The sequence below is a fragment of the Eretmochelys imbricata genome, chromosome 3 (assembly GCF_965152235.1).
Source record: "Eretmochelys imbricata isolate rEreImb1 chromosome 3, rEreImb1.hap1, whole genome shotgun sequence".
NCBI lineage: Eukaryota > Metazoa > Chordata > Testudines > Cheloniidae > Eretmochelys > Eretmochelys imbricata.
The window spans coordinates 26,728,371-26,743,977 of NC_135574.1; the positions used below are offsets into that span (position 1 = coordinate 26,728,371).

Below are 15,607 nucleotides of genomic sequence, written 5' to 3' on the forward strand. Positions count from 1 at the left end.
AAATAAGAAGAAAATCATAATATATTAGTAGTGCTGCATTTTATCACTGTGCAAAGATGAAAACAAAATTAAAATGGCATTGGATAGCCCAGTACTCTTTTTAATGATCCAATCTATATATGCATATGGTTTCATGACTTCTAAGCATACAAAACATTTGGATACCTCTCCAGAAATTAATAAAGCAAGGTAGAGTGTATGCATAATTCTGCTTTCTGCATCTTTGTAACCATAGTTTGGACATCATAATGCACTAAAAGGGTAAAGAAGAAGATATGATGTTGGTTTAATCTTTTCCATTGTCTTTTTAGTTTTAGGAAATAAATATACAACTCTTCAAAGTTGTTGAGCCAATTTAATATGATTTGGTATAAAAAATCTTGATTGCCACTGGTCTCATGCTTATACTAACATTGTATTAAAACCTTATTTTCTTAGTTGACTACAGTATTTCTTTACTTTTCACAGCAATGGAACAGTTCACAAAATTATTTGACTTTGTGGAGTTTTATAGTAAAATATCAATTAGCAAATTAAACAAGTTAATTCTCTTTAATCCTTTAGCACTCCAAAAAAAAAAAAAAAAAAAAAAAGAGGGAGGGAGGGAGAGAGAGAGAGGATGTGTTAGTAAATTCAGTTTTCATTAAAAGTACCCATTGGAGTATTTCCTGTAGTTCAGAGCAATAGCCCTGAAAAACCAGGGTAACCTCTATGTCTAGCATTAAAGAGTTTTATGGTGCACAAGTTTTAACACTGATAATAGGACATCATTGACTTTGCAACCTCTGTCCCCTGTGATAGTAAAACTAAATGGACCTTATTCAAACTCTAAAGATGAATTTAACTTTTTTATACAGAATGTTATCTGTTACCTTTCCTTGAAAAAAAATAAGATTCTTGCAATATTGGTTCTACTGCAGTTATCAATGAAAGACAACAGGAATCAACTGAGTAAAACTTCTCATTCCGACACTTCATTCTAGGTACAGGAAAACACCACAATAAGTTGTGATAAAACCAATATTTCTTTTTAAATGATTACCACTATAGAAATGCAGGTCTGAAAGACAAAAATGGGTACTTTTTTTTCTCCAAGTATCTCCAGTGTCAGGGTTTTATATTTAAAGAATGCACCTCTACATCATCTAAATCTTGCAAGTATTGCCCTGGTTATGCAAAATATGAAACAGACTGTACAAATAACCATAAAATAACTGGTCTAACCATCAGAAATATTGTTTCTAAAGTGAATCAACAGACTTCTATTCAAAAGCAGCAGAAAGTGGCTTTAACTTGTATTTGCACTATTTCCCATTGGAACAATAATAATTTTTCTGTGTTCAAAATCAGTGCGTATATCAAGCTATTTTGTAGTTACATCTAGAATGTTCCTGACAGATTTCAGCTAATTCAGAGTGTGTGAATATGCATAAGTTTAAATTGTTCCTCCCATTATTGATATTGTTGATGATGATGATGACATTATGGTATCACCTAAGAAGCCCCAACCGAGAGTGGAGCCCCATTGTGCTAGGCACTGTACAAACAAGTTGCAAGAGACAAGTGCCTGCCTGAAGCGCATGCAGTCCAAAGAGAGAAAATTAAAGTAACCCTTTTCCTGAGGCACAGATATTAAATGATGTCATCAGACAGGGAATCTGTGGCAGAGCAAGGAAATGAAATCACATTTCCTGAGTCCTAGTCCATTGCTTTAGCTGCAAGACCTGCCTTTCTCTCATGAGCATAAAGTCAATAGTTCCCACGATGGACCTTCAGACAACTTGCCAAATTGGTGGACCTTACTATTTGCAGAAAGAAAATTGGGGTTCATGTTATATAAAGGTTCAGTTCTGTTGTTTAAAAAAAGTCATATAACCAGGCTTAAACGATATTAATCAAAGATTAATCAGCGCACTACAGAATACAGAAAGGAACATTATACAGTATCAAAATGATCTGGGAAAATGGACCTGCAGCTTGATTCCCTGTCAGCTAGCTTTCAGAAGTTCACCTCTGTATATACTGTTCTTATATACAAAGAAATTCCATTCCCATAATTTACTTGCCTGTGGGGTTTCTTGCCCATGGTATTTTCAATTTATGTGATCAATAAGCTAAATACATCTATAATCAAGTCATTATATCACAAAACACCTGTGGCAACAAGCAGATCCTGATGAGCTAAACACATTTTTCAATAATCATTATGCCATCAGTCACAGAAGACATCTGTAATAACAAGTATCTCTAATCAATCACAAGTAGTCCCTTTCTGGACATTTGGACACATTTCCTGAAGGCCAATAGGTTAGAGTAAAGAAATTACATACAATCCATCATTTGGTAACACACAAAAGTGCAACGTAAGTTCAAAGCATCTAGCATACAGATACAGAGCACTTTGGTTCAGATACAAATGATTATGGGATTTTGGTTTGTACTGCTAAGAGTAAACCTGTCTAAATTTTCCTGTTTCCCTCAAGGGAATTCCCTTCCACTTTCTCATACAAACTCCTGGAGTTCTCCACAAGTTACTGCCATTCTTACAAACATATCTATTATTCTCTCAGTACCCCTCTATCAACCGCTTTTCTATTCAAGATCTGGACATGTAGACCCAATCTTTGTTTCGTACCTCCTGTGTGTCAGGACTTTGAAACTTGAAATTATATTCACCTGTTGCCCTTTAGTCACTATTTTGGTAACTTTCTCAAAGCATGCTAACAACATAAGCTTTGTAAAACTCATTAATCCTACAGTGTTAAGTACATTTAAAATATTGGTCTCATCCCAAACTTAAAAAGCCTTTATGGTAAAATCTTAATTGTGATTTTTAAATAGGAGAAAGGAGGGAAAAAAAGTTCAAGTACATTACTTTGAGATCCTATTTGAATCTTTGAATCCAGGTCTGGGAGATGGCGACTCCGATGTTGGGAAACAGATAAGGGGGCTCAGTGAACTGACTGTATCTTAGCTACTCTTCTTGAGAGACTGTCTTTGCTAAGAGTATTTCTGCCCATTTCCTTTCCCTGTAGATCTTAGCTTTGGGGGAGCTAAGGTGTATGCACACCCCGTCTCCCTTCGGGGTGGAGTAGGGTTGCGCTGATACCAAAGATACAGTCTTTGAGACTGGGCTGGGCCTCACCATAGTGTGGCCCAATGTCCAGAGTCAGAGTGGTGGCCCTCAGGTTCTGGGCTGAAAGGCCTAATGGCTCGAGACAATATGGCTGCCCATGAGCACAGGGCAATGTGGCCTAGTGGCTGGGGTAAATACATCAGCCCTCGAGCGCAGGATAGCATGGCCTAGCAGCCAGAGTCAATAGACTGGTCCTCACATGCAGGGCAGCATGGCCTCGCGGACAGAGTCAATAGAGAGGTCCTTGAGTGCAGGGAAGCACATCCTAATGGCCAGAGTCAATACAGCATCCCTTGAGTACAGGGCAGCATGGCGTAGCTGACAGAGTCAATAGAGTGTCCCTTGAGTGCAGGGCAGCATGGCATAATGGCCAGATCTGGAGGCTGTCACCAAAGGGGGTGATGGCTGGCGTAGGAGGGCCCAGGCTCACCCGACGCCACCGAGTCCCAACCCAAGGCCCCAACAGTGGCAGAGTGGTCCACCACTGGGTCAGCAGGGAATCCAACCACAACATGCTGACCTTACATGGGTGGAAGATAGTATTCCCTCCAGCTCCCTGCACTTCCTACTGGGCTTCCTGAAGCTGCAGTCTGTAGGATGCCAGGGTCTCCGGGCTCTTCGGCGCAGGTAACTCCCTAGGATTCCAACTCAGGCCAGTTAGTTGTAGGCAACAGGTCTCTGCTCTGTGACTTGGGATGTCTGGCTCCCGCAGGCAAGGACTGTAACAACTCTTGGGCTGAAGCCTCCACCAAGTGTCCTTACTCTTAGGCAGTCAGCCCAGACTGAGCTGGGCTACTCTTCTTTATATTACAGTAGCTGGAGCATGACCAGCACAGTCTGAGGATCAGGACTTCCTCCACCCATAGTGTGGGATTAACCGTTTCCTGGCTAGTATGGGGTATGCACACCTTGTAAAAGGAGCTCAAAATCTGTGGTTCCTTCGCAGCCCTGAAATCTGTTGCCATCACCTGCCAACCCAGGACCATAGGCACTAGAGCAACTGAGAGAGAGAAACACCTTATCACACTAACTTCTTTAAAAATACATGTCTAGCTGAGAACAGTCTTTTATCAATGTATAGTATGTACAAATCTCTACATGGAAGTCCAAGAATAAAAGTACTTTCTAGGGGAAAAAATTCCTCATTTGAGTCTACTGTTTAACTTAGTTCAAGGAGACCGTTTTTGAACACTTAAATTTTAGTTTAATTTATTTAGACTGCTTGATGTGTGTTAATAAATGTAAAATAATCTGAAGGAAGTATATGTTGTTGATATAAGCATTGGTAGGATTATAAGATCTCTCAAAGTAAGAATAGCTTGTTTACTAGTGCTGCTTATATGACTCAAGCATTTGATAGAATAGAACTCACTTATCTATAACCTTTCTAGTTAAGCTTGCACCTTCTTTAAATAATGTCTGTAGTTGCAATCAATGCCTCTAGCAAATGGACTAAAGTTAGTGTAAGCTATAGTACATCCTTGATTAGAAAAAATGGCGTTCTGTTTGTCTACATCAGCATCTGATCAGCTGAATATAAAAAGTTACAATGAATGCATGGATGGTTGGACTCAAATGTGGCTTATGATGGATAAGCTAGAAATATGTAAATTTGTAGACCTCCCACTGTTCTAAGTTAAGTATAGATTTAAACAGTGACCTAATATAAATCAAAATAGCTTAACTCAAAAGCTGGACTATTGACAACTTCAAAGAAATTTGACAAGCAATTTAAAACATATGAATTAAAATTTGGACTTCAAACTTGTCCCTAAGTATATCCTAATAAATATTTTGTGTGAAACAACATTTTAAAAATGGAGACTTTCAAAGTTCCATTCTATGGAACGTTCAGCCCAGAAGTTAGGGGATAAAAGAACACTATGTGTTTTTTTCTTTTTTTCAGCTGTTATTCTTGCTGCTTCTGGTTCATAAGAAAAATGCAGGGAAATATACAGAACGTGATGGTTTTCAAATAAATGACTTGGTTAGAGAAATAAGAATGTTGCCATTTAGTGTTTCAACTTAATGTTTTAGTTAACTCTTTGGAGCAAGGACTGTGTATTACCATGTGTTTATACAGTGCTTAATGCAATAGAGTCATGATCCTGGTTGTGGACTCAAAGCAATATTGTAATACAAATAATAATGAATGAATAATAACGATAATGATCAAATAAGCATAATCTCTTTTTCAGCTGTCAGTAGATGCCCGGCTAGAGATGACTAATAAGGCTACTAAAGCAATGCAACAAATCATTGAGAAATCAAGAAAAAAGAATTCTGAAGATGGTATGGACGGTACTGGAAGCACACCTGTCACTTATGAGAAAGTGCTGAATCATCTCCAGCAGTCTCTTGCTCATCTGGAAACACTCAATCATAGGTTTATCATTTCTCTGAAAAACAGTGACCAGGTAATGAGAAATTACACATAACAAACAAAATCAAGTATATTCTAGCAGCAGCATATATTTGCCTTCTATCTCTATTCACTTTCAAGTTACTACAAATGATGTTAGAGGTTTGCACTTGATGGGATTTCTAAATTGCTGAATATGCCTTCTTATTCTTTTTGTAGATCATTGATTAACTCTGAGACTTGACTATGTTTAATCATAAATTGTAATAATTTAATACAAAAGGATCAGTTCTCTTTTACTGGAACAAAAGGTCAGGGTGGGGGTTCAATTTAAAGTTCATAGGTGGAACTTATGCAAGGTTTCAGAGTTTGTATTGTTTCAGAGTAACAGCCGTGTTAGTCTGTATTCGCAAAAAGAAAAGGAGTACTTGTGGCACCTTAGAGACTAACCAATTTATTTGAGCATGAGCTTTCGTGAGCTACAGCTCACTTCATCGGATGCATACTGTGGAAACTGCAGCAGACTTTATATATACACAGAGAATATGAAACAATACCTCCTCCCACCCCACTGTCCTGCTGGTAATAGCTTATCTAAACTGATCATCAGGTTAGGCCATTTCCAGCACAAATCCAGGTTTTCTCACCCTCCACCCCCCCTCACAAATTCACTCTCCTGCTGGTGATAGCCCATCCAAAGTGACAACTCTTTACACAATGTGCATGATAATCAAGTTGGGCCATTTCCTGCACAAATCCAGGTTCTCTCACTCCCTCACCCCCCTCCAAAAACCCACCCCCATACACACACAAACTCACTCTCCTGCTGGTAATAGCTCATCCAAACTGACCACTCTCCAAGTTTAAATCCAAGTTAAACCAGAACATCTGGGGGGGGGGGGGGTTGGAAAAAACAAGAGGAAATAGGCTACCTTGCATAATGACTTAGCCACTCCCAGTCTCTATTTAAGCCTAAATTAATAGTATCCAATTTGCAAATGAATTCCAATTCAGCAGTTTCTCGCTGGAGTCTGGATTTGAAGTTTTTTTGTTTTAAGATAGCGACCTTCATGTCTGTGATTGCGTGACCAGAGAGATTGAAGTGTTCTCCGACTGGTTTATGAATGTTATAATTCTTGACATCTGATTTGTGTCCATTTATTCTTTTACGTAGAGACTGTCCAGTTTGACCAATGTACATGGCAGAGGGGCATTGCTGGCACATGATGGCATATATCACATTGGTGGATGTGCAGGTGAACGAGCCTCTGATAGTGTGGCTGATGTTATTAGGCCCTATGATGGTGTCCCCTGAATAGATATGTGGGCACAATTGGTAACGGGCTTTGTTGCAAGGATAAGTTCCTGGGTTAGTGGTTCTGTTGTGTGGTATGTGGTTGTTGGTGAGTATTTGCTTCAGGTTGCGGGGCTGTCTGTAGGCAAGGACTGGCCTGTCTCCCAAGATTTGTGAGAGTGTTGGTTCATCCTTTAGGATAGGTTGTAGATCCTTAATAATGCGTTGGAGGGGTTTTAGTTGGGGGCTGAAGGTGACGGCTAGTGGCGTTCTGTTATTTTCTTTGTTAGGCCTGTCCTGTAGTAGGTAACTTCTGGGAACTCTTCTGGCTCTATCAATCTGTTTCTTTACTTCTGCAGGTGGGTATTGTAGTTGTAAGAAAGCTTGACAGAGATCTTGTAGGTGTTTGTCTCTGTCTGAGGGGTTGGAGCAAATGCGGTTGTATCGCAGAGCTTGGCTGTAGACGATGGATCGTGTGGTGTGGTCAGGGTGAAAGCTGGAGGCATGCAGGTAGGAATACCGGTCAGTAGGTTTCCGGTATAGGGTGGTGTTTATGTGACCATTGTTTATTAGCACTGTAGTGTCCAGGAAGTGGATCTCTTGTGTGGACTGGACCAGGCTGAGGTTGGTGGTGGGATGGAAATTGTTGAAATCATGGTGGAATTCCTCAAGGGCTTCTTTTCCATGGGTCCAGATGATGAAGATGTCATCAATATAGCGCAAGTAGAGTAGGGGCTTTAGGGGACGAGAGCTGAGGAAGCGTTGTTCTAAATCAGCCATAAAAATGTTGGCATACTGTGGGGCCATGCGGGTACCCATAGCAGTGCCGCTGATCTGAAGGTATACATTGTCCCCAAATGTGAAATAGTTATGGGTAAGGACAAAGTCACAAAGTTCAGCCACCAGGTTAGCCGTGACATTATCGGGGATAGTGTTCCTGACGGCTTGTAGTCCATCTTTGTGTGGAATGTTGGTGTAGAGGGCTTCTACATCCATAGTGGCCAGGATGGTGTTATCAGGAAGATCACCGATGGATTGAAGTTTCCTCAGGAAGTCAGTGGTGTCTCGAAGGTAGCTGGGAGTGCTGGTAGCGTAGGGCCTGAGGAGGGAGTCTACATAGCCAGACAATCCTGCTGTCAGGGTGCCAATGCCTGAGATGATGGGGCGCCCAGGATTTCCAGGTTTATGGATCTTGGGTAGTAGATAGAATATCCCAGGTCGGGGTTCCAGGGGTGTGTCTGTGCGGATTTGATCTTGTGCTTTTTCAGGAAGTTTCTTGAGCATATGCTGTAGTTGCTTTTGGTAACTCTCAGTGGGATCATAGGGTAATGGCTTGTAGAAACTCGTGTTGGAGAGCTGCCGAGCAGCCTCTTGTTCATATTCCGACCTATTCATGATGACAACAGCACCTCCTTTGTCAGCCTTTTTGATTATGATGTCAGAGTTGTTTCTGAGGCTGTGGATGGCATTGCGTTCCGCATGGCTGAGGTTATGGGGCAAGTGATGCTGCTTTTCCACAATTTCAGCGAGACAGTTCTGTATCAGTTAATTGGTAAGCTTTATTGAGCTACTGTACTATTACAGGTATGTCCCTGGAAAAAAAATTAATTCACTGGACAGCTTTATTTTTCATACATATATCACTGTGTTCAGGGAAAATGTTCCCGCCCACCATTTTTATAAAGTAATATGCAGCAGGTCAGCATTTTTTTGAGGAGCATGAGTCAGATGAAAATGTTTATACTTTTTACGAAATCTTCAGTTTTCCACAATGCAATAAAGTGTTTAGTTTTGCGTATATTTTTGCTTGTAAAATAAAGCACACTTGAAAAAATAAGTTGCTGTTGCTAGTAAAGTTCCTCTACATAAATGTGACATTATCGATGATACTCATAAAAAGTATTTTGAATTATATGGAAGCCTGGTTACTAATCAGTTATTTGTTTTAAATGTTACCATGAGCTATAATGGTGGAAATAATGACTTCTGCCATATTTTATTATGGTATATTTTGGTTTTGTTGACTTGTTCTTTGAAGGTCTTCAGAAATTTCCTTTAGCCAGTCTTTTCTGTTCCACGGTAAATATTGAGGTACTGAGCCATACATATCTGTAAGTAAAGATCACCCTATCTCATGAGTTTTAAAATGTCTGTTTTCAGGAAATGCTACGGAAGTATGGCCACTTATATGATTTATCCAGATCAGAGAAGGAAAAAATCCATGACCAGGCAGTAGCTATGTGTATAGATGGTCAGCCTCTAGACATGATACAGCAGTTGTTGGAAGTGGCGGTTGGAGATCTGGAACTCTCCCCCAGAGATATAGTACAATGCGCAATAAATAAAATTGTATTTGCATTAAGGTAAGTTAAATTTCTACAATTATTAAAAATAAAAATCTTTCTTATTTCTTTGTGTTCCAGGATGCTTGGAATTCTGCAGGGCCAGAAGAAATAGCAGATATTAGAGAAGTTTGGGTTGATGTTTATATTTAGCGGTTTATAATTCCATGCCTATAGAATTCATTGTGGTATACAGGGTTCCAGGACACTGAGCATGGACTTAACCTTTTTTCGTAAATTTGCTCTTATGCCATGGGTCCAGTTTTTGGAAATGTGCTCATAAGATATACCCACTATATACACCTGCTGTGTGTCTTTGGAGTGATTACAATGAATTGTGCCTTTGTTAAATAAAGAGAGAATGGAAAGTTCCCTTATGTAGAGTGGATGTTGGGAATAGGTTGTGGGGTCCAAAAGGAGGAATTTCCTGTGTTATAGGGATGTTTTACATATGGATTGGGCTGTGTGGACCTGGGAGCTCTTTCATGCTGGAACTGCAGAACCTTTAGGTTCCAAATTAAGGCCTGTGTTTTCAAAATGACTGATTTTAGGTTCCACAATTTTGGGGTGTCCAGCTTTAAAGGAGCCTTATTTCCTGATGGTGGATGGGTGTTCATCACTTTGTGAAAATCAGACCCTCTGGTTACATCTAGTCCGATATCCCATATTATTAGTTACTTTTGAAAATTTAGGCTTTCAAGATTTATTTTTTGTCTTTTATGTAGCTTTGATCTGTTTGATTTTACGGAATTGAAAAGTAATTGTCCTCAGAGTCCTAATCTGAATGGAGGGACCTTGAGTTGAATGCACAATGAGTAGTTGGGTGAGCAGTTACCTTTTTTTGAAGGGCATACATTATTACACTTTATCATTTATTTGTAGGGAGTAGAAACGGACTGTTGTAAGAAAGAAATTAAGTAAAGGAAGAAGGAAACTGATAGGGAGGGAGGGAGAAAGGAGAAGAATAAAAAGGTGAAAAACATAATGTGCCCAAACAATAAAGTTGGGTAGCTGATAAATTGTAGGGTGCATAAATATAAAGGGAAGGGAAACCACCTTTCTGTATACAGTGCTACAAAATCCCTCCTGGCTAGAGGCAAAGACCTTTTACCTGTAAAGAGTTAAGAAGCTCAGGTAACCTGGCTGGTTCCTGACCCAAAATGACCAATGAGGGGACAAGATACTTTCAAATCTGGAAGGGGGAGGGAGGCTTTTGTCTCTCTGTGTGATACCTTTGCCGGGAACAGATCAAGGATGCAATCCCTCCAACTCCTGTAAAGTTAGTAAGTAATCTAGCTAGAAAATGCATTAGGTTTTCTTTGTTTTGACTTGTGAAATTCGCTGTGCTGGAGGAAATGTGTATTCCTGTTTTTGTGTCTTTTTGTAACTTAAGGTTTTTCCTAGAGCGATTCTCTACGTTTTGAATCTGACTGCCTGTAACATTATCTTCCATTCTGATCTTACAGAGTTGTTCTCTTATCTTTTTTTGTTCTTCTAATCAAGTCCTGATTTTTAAGAATCTGACTGGTTTTTTTGGGTCTTAAAAATCCAAGGCTGGTCTGTGCTCATCTTGTTTATTCTCAAGCCTCCCCAGGAAAGGGGCTGTAAGGACTTGGGGGGATATTTTGGGGAAATAGGAACTCCAAGTGGTCCTTTCCCTGATGGTTTGTTAAATCACTTGGTGGTGGCAGCATTTTACCTAATCCAAGGGGAAAAACTTTGTGCCTTGGGGACGTTTTTGACCTAAACTGGAAGAAATAATCTTAAGGGGTCTTTCATGCGGATCCCCACATCTGTATCCTAGAGTTCAGAGTGGAGAAGGAATCCTGACATAGGGGTAGGTGAGTAATGGGATGATCAGGAAACAACCACCAGTGACCAAGTTTCAGAGGTCTGTAAATGGTGTTCGAGGCTGTGAATGCTTCTCCTGGCTGCTGTCCCTAAGCAAAAGGGAGAGTCGAAGCTAATGAACGCAGTTCTCCAGATGAGTCTGTTCAGTACCTGGGAACTAAAAGGCCTTGATTTACCCCTGTAAACCTGGCTATAGCTAGTGTTGGCTGATTTGGGAAAGGAGCCTCAATGGTTTGGGGTATTTCCTTCTCAGAGATCATCCTGTCTGTTACTTCTGCTTCCCATTTGGCAGGAGGGAAGAAAAGGCAATTTTAGTGCCCACATCAGAAAATCTGGGCCCATATGTCCCTACTTTGTGACAGGTGTAAAAAGACAGGTGCTGTCAAGGTTCCTCCCCCACTCTGAACTCTAGGGTACAGATGTGGGGACCTGCATGAAAAACCTCCTAAGCTTATCTTTACCAGCTTAGGTCAAAACTTCCCCCAAGGTACAAAATATTCCACCCGTTGTCCTTGAACTGGCCGCTACCACCACCAAACTAATACTGGTTACTGGGGAAGAGCTGTTTGGACGCGTCCTTCCCCCCAAAATACTTCCCAAAACCTTCCACCTTACTTCCTGGACAAGGTTTGATAAAAAGTCTCACCAATTTGCCTAGGTGACTACAGACCCAGACCCTTGGATCTTAAGAACAATGAACAATCCTCCCAACACTTGCACCCCCCCTTTCCTGGGAAATGTTGTATAAAAAGCCTCACCAATTTGCATAGGTGACCACAGACCCAAACCCTTGGATCTGAGAACAATGAAAAAGCATTCAGTTTTCTTACAAGAAGACTTTTAATAAAAATAGGAGTAAATAGAAATAAAGAAATCCCCCCTGTAAAATCAGGATGGTAGATATCTTACAGGGTAATTAGATTCAAAAACATAGAGAACCCCTCTAGGCAAAACCTTAAGTTACAAAAAAGATACACAGACAGAATTAGTTATTCTATTCAGCACAATTCTTTTCTCAGCCATTTAAAGAAATCATAATCTAACACATACCTAGCTAGATTACTTACTAAAAGTTCTAAGACTCCATTCCTGGTCTATCCCCGACAAAGACAGACTATAGACAGACACACAGACCCTTTGTTTCTCTCCCTCCTCCCAGCTTTTGAAAGTATCTTGTCTCCCCATTGGTCATTTTGGTCAGGTGCCAGCGAGGTTACCTTTAGCTTCTTAACCCTTTACAGGTGAGAGGAGCTTTCCCCTGGCCAGGAGGGATTTCAAAGGGGTTTACCCTTCCCTTTATATTTATGACAGGTGCAAAAGCTGTGAAGTGCATCCTTGTGCAAGATAGTATGCTGCATATCGACCTAAGTACAGAAGAGGGTTACAACTGTATAAATAGCTTCTCTCTAAACATAGTGAGCATTTTAAAGAAAGGTTGTTGCCTGGCATCTTTTTAGCCTGATGACATTGGTGTCATTGAAGTGAGTGAAATTGGATGTGTCTCAGTCATGCACCAGCACATTAACATTCAAGCTAGTGCATATCACAAATCGAAACTTACTAACCACAACATTTTCTGTGACTCCTGTGCATTTCAAGGTTCAGTGGGGAAAAAAGTGTAATTATAAAAAAAAATCCTTGCTGTCTGCAAGGACTGCCAAGTTAAGGAACTCAATAAGTGTAACTTGATAAAAGAAAAGGAGTACTTGTGGCACCTTAGAAACTAACCAATTTATTTGAGCATAAGCTTTCGTGAGCTACAGCTCACTTCATCAGATGCATGTCTCCTGCTGGTAATAGCTTATCCAAAGCGCTTTGGATAAGCTATTACCAGCAGGAGACATGCATCCGATGAAGTGAGCTGTAGCTCACGTAAGCTTATGCTAAAATAAATTGGTTAGTCTCTGGATAAGCTATTACCAGCAGGAGACATGCATCCGATGAAGTGAGCTGTAGCTCACGAAAGCTTGTGCTCAAATAAATTGGTTAGTCTCTAAGGTGCCACAAGTACTCCTTTTCTTTTTGCGAATACAGACTAACACGGCTGTTACTCTGAAACTTGATAAAAGAAAACTCCTAAGGTTTTTTTTGTTTTGAAACTTCTTGGGCTTATTAAGGATTGGACTTGTGAATTCCTAGAAATCATAGAAATGTAGGACTCGAAGGTACCTTGATAGGTCATCTAGTCCAGTACCCTGAACTGAGACAGGACTAAGTATTATCTAGACCATCCCTGACAGGTATTTGTCTAACCTGTTCCTAAAAGCCTCCAATGACAAAGATTCCACAACCTCTCTAGAGAATTTGTTTCAATGCTTAACTACACTTACCATTAGGAACGTTTTCCTAATGTTTAACTTAAATTTTCCTTGCTGCAATTTAAACTCATTGCTTTTTGTCCTGTCCTCAGTGGTTAAGGAGAACAATTTATCACCCTTATGCTTGTAACAACCTTTTATGTGCTTGAAGACTGTTATCACGTCCCCTCTGTCTTCTCTTCTTCAAATTAAACAAACCCATTTTTTTCTTTCCTCGTAGATCATGTTTTCTAGACCTTTAAATCATTTTTGTTGCTCTCCCCTGGACTTTCTTCAGTTTGTCCACGTCTTTCCCAAAGTGTGGTGCGGAGAACTGAACCAGTACTCCACTTGAGGCCTTATCAGTGCTCTGTAGAGTGGAAGAATTACTCTAGGGTCTTGCTTACAACACTCCTGTAATACATTCCAGAATGATGTTTGCTTTTTTGCAACAGTATTACATTATTGACTTATATTTAGTTTGTGATCTGCTATAACCGCCAGATCCTTTTCTGCATTACTCCTTCCTAAGCAGTCATTTCCCATTTTGGATTATTCCTTTCTAAGTGTAGTACTTTGAATTTGTATATATTGAATTTCATTGCATTTATTTGAGACCATTTCTCCAGTTTGTCAAGATCGCTTTGAATTCTAATTCTGTCCTCCAAAGCGCTTGCAACATCTCCCAGCTTGGTATCATCTGCTGACTTTATACATATACTCTCTATGCCATTATCCAAATCATTTATGACGTTATTGAATAGAACCAGCCCCCAGGTTGGTTCCAGTTCAATTCAATAGTGGCTGGTCATACAACGGGTTTGATAGAACAGAATGTTGCGAAGCTGAAGAGTTTGAGTTTTGTTTTGGGGTGCATGATGGTAAACTGTGTAAATTGAGGATGATGTAGATGTAACATTTAGCTTAACTGGAGTTCCCCTGGATTTTTAATGACTGAGTTGATAGGGAATGTCATTGAACCATCTTAACCTTAATGTAAGTTGCCTTCTTCTGTGAAAGATTATGTTGGCCTCTGTGATGGCTCCAAAATAACATTCAAATCTCAAAACAAACTTAATGCAGGACAAAAATCCCTCTGTTTAACATTTTGATGATAAAATTAAGATCCCACAGTGAGTACAAAAATTATTCATAGATTCTAAGACCAGAAGGGACCATTGTGATCATCTAGTCCAGCGATACTCAAATTGTGGGTTGGGACCCCAAAGTGGTTTTTGACCCCATTTTGATGGGGTCACCAGGGCCAGGATTAGACTTGGTGGGACCCAGGACTGAAGCCAAAGCCCGAGCTCACCCCCACCCAGAGCAGCGGGGCTCGGGCTTGGGGTACAGACACCTCTCTTCGCACCTGGGGGAGTGGGACTTGGGCTGTAACACTCTTTCTTCACACACGGGGTGGCAGGGTTCGGGCTCCAACACCCTTGTCCCCAGGGATCATGTAGTAACTCTGTTATCAGAAGCGGGGGTCGTGGTGCAATGAAGTTTGAGAACCCATGATCTAGTCTGACCTCCAGTATAATACACACCATAAAACTTCCCCAAAATAATTCCTAGAGTGTATCTTTTAAAAAAAAATCCGATCTTAATTTAAAAATCGCCAGTGATGGAGAATCCACCACAACCCTTTGTAAATTGTTCCAATGGTTAATGACTCTCACCATTAAAAGTGTATACCTAATTTCCAGTCTGAATTTGTCTAGCTTCAGCTTCTAGCCATTGGATCATGTTATAATTTTCTCTGCTAGACTGAAGAGCCCATTATGAAATATTTGTTCCCCGTGTAGGTACTTATAGACTGTAATCGAGTCGCTTCTTAACCTTCTCTTTGTTAAGCTAAATTCGTTGAGCTCTTTGACTTTATAACTATAAGGCATGTTTTTTAATCATTCTTGTGGCTCTTCTCTGAACTCTCACCAGTTTATCAACAATCTTCTTGAATTGTGAGCACCAGAACTGGATACAGTATTCTAGCAACAGTCACACCAATGCCAAATACATTACATTAGCTCTTTTGGCCACCATATCACACTGGAAGCTTATGTTTAGCTTATTATCCACCATAACCCACAAGTCTTTTTAGAGTCACTGTTTCCCAGGATAGAGTCCCCATCCTGCATGTATGGCCTACATTCTTTGTTTCCAGATGTATACGTTTACATTTAGCTGTATGAAAATGCATATTGTTTGCCCGCGCCCAGTTTACCAACTCATCTAGATCTCTCTGAATCAGTGACCTCTCATCTTCATTATTTAAAACTCGCACAATTTTTGTGTCATCTGCAAACTTTATCATTGATGATTTTG

At 40.1% G+C, this 15,607-nt stretch overlaps 1 protein-coding gene across 2 annotated transcripts in view; it reads left to right on the plus strand.

The window, feature by feature from the left end:
- Positions 1–15,607, plus strand: part of NBAS (NBAS subunit of NRZ tethering complex) — a 409,249-nt gene that overhangs the window by 290,109 nt on the left and 103,533 nt on the right. For both annotated transcript variants that reach the window (XM_077812510.1, XM_077812511.1), the window contains 2 exons: positions 5,335–5,553; positions 8,953–9,155. In XM_077812510.1, the coding sequence (XP_077668636.1) occupies positions 5,335–5,553; positions 8,953–9,155 (422 nt within the window). The remainder of the gene's footprint in view (positions 1–5,334; positions 5,554–8,952; positions 9,156–15,607) is intronic.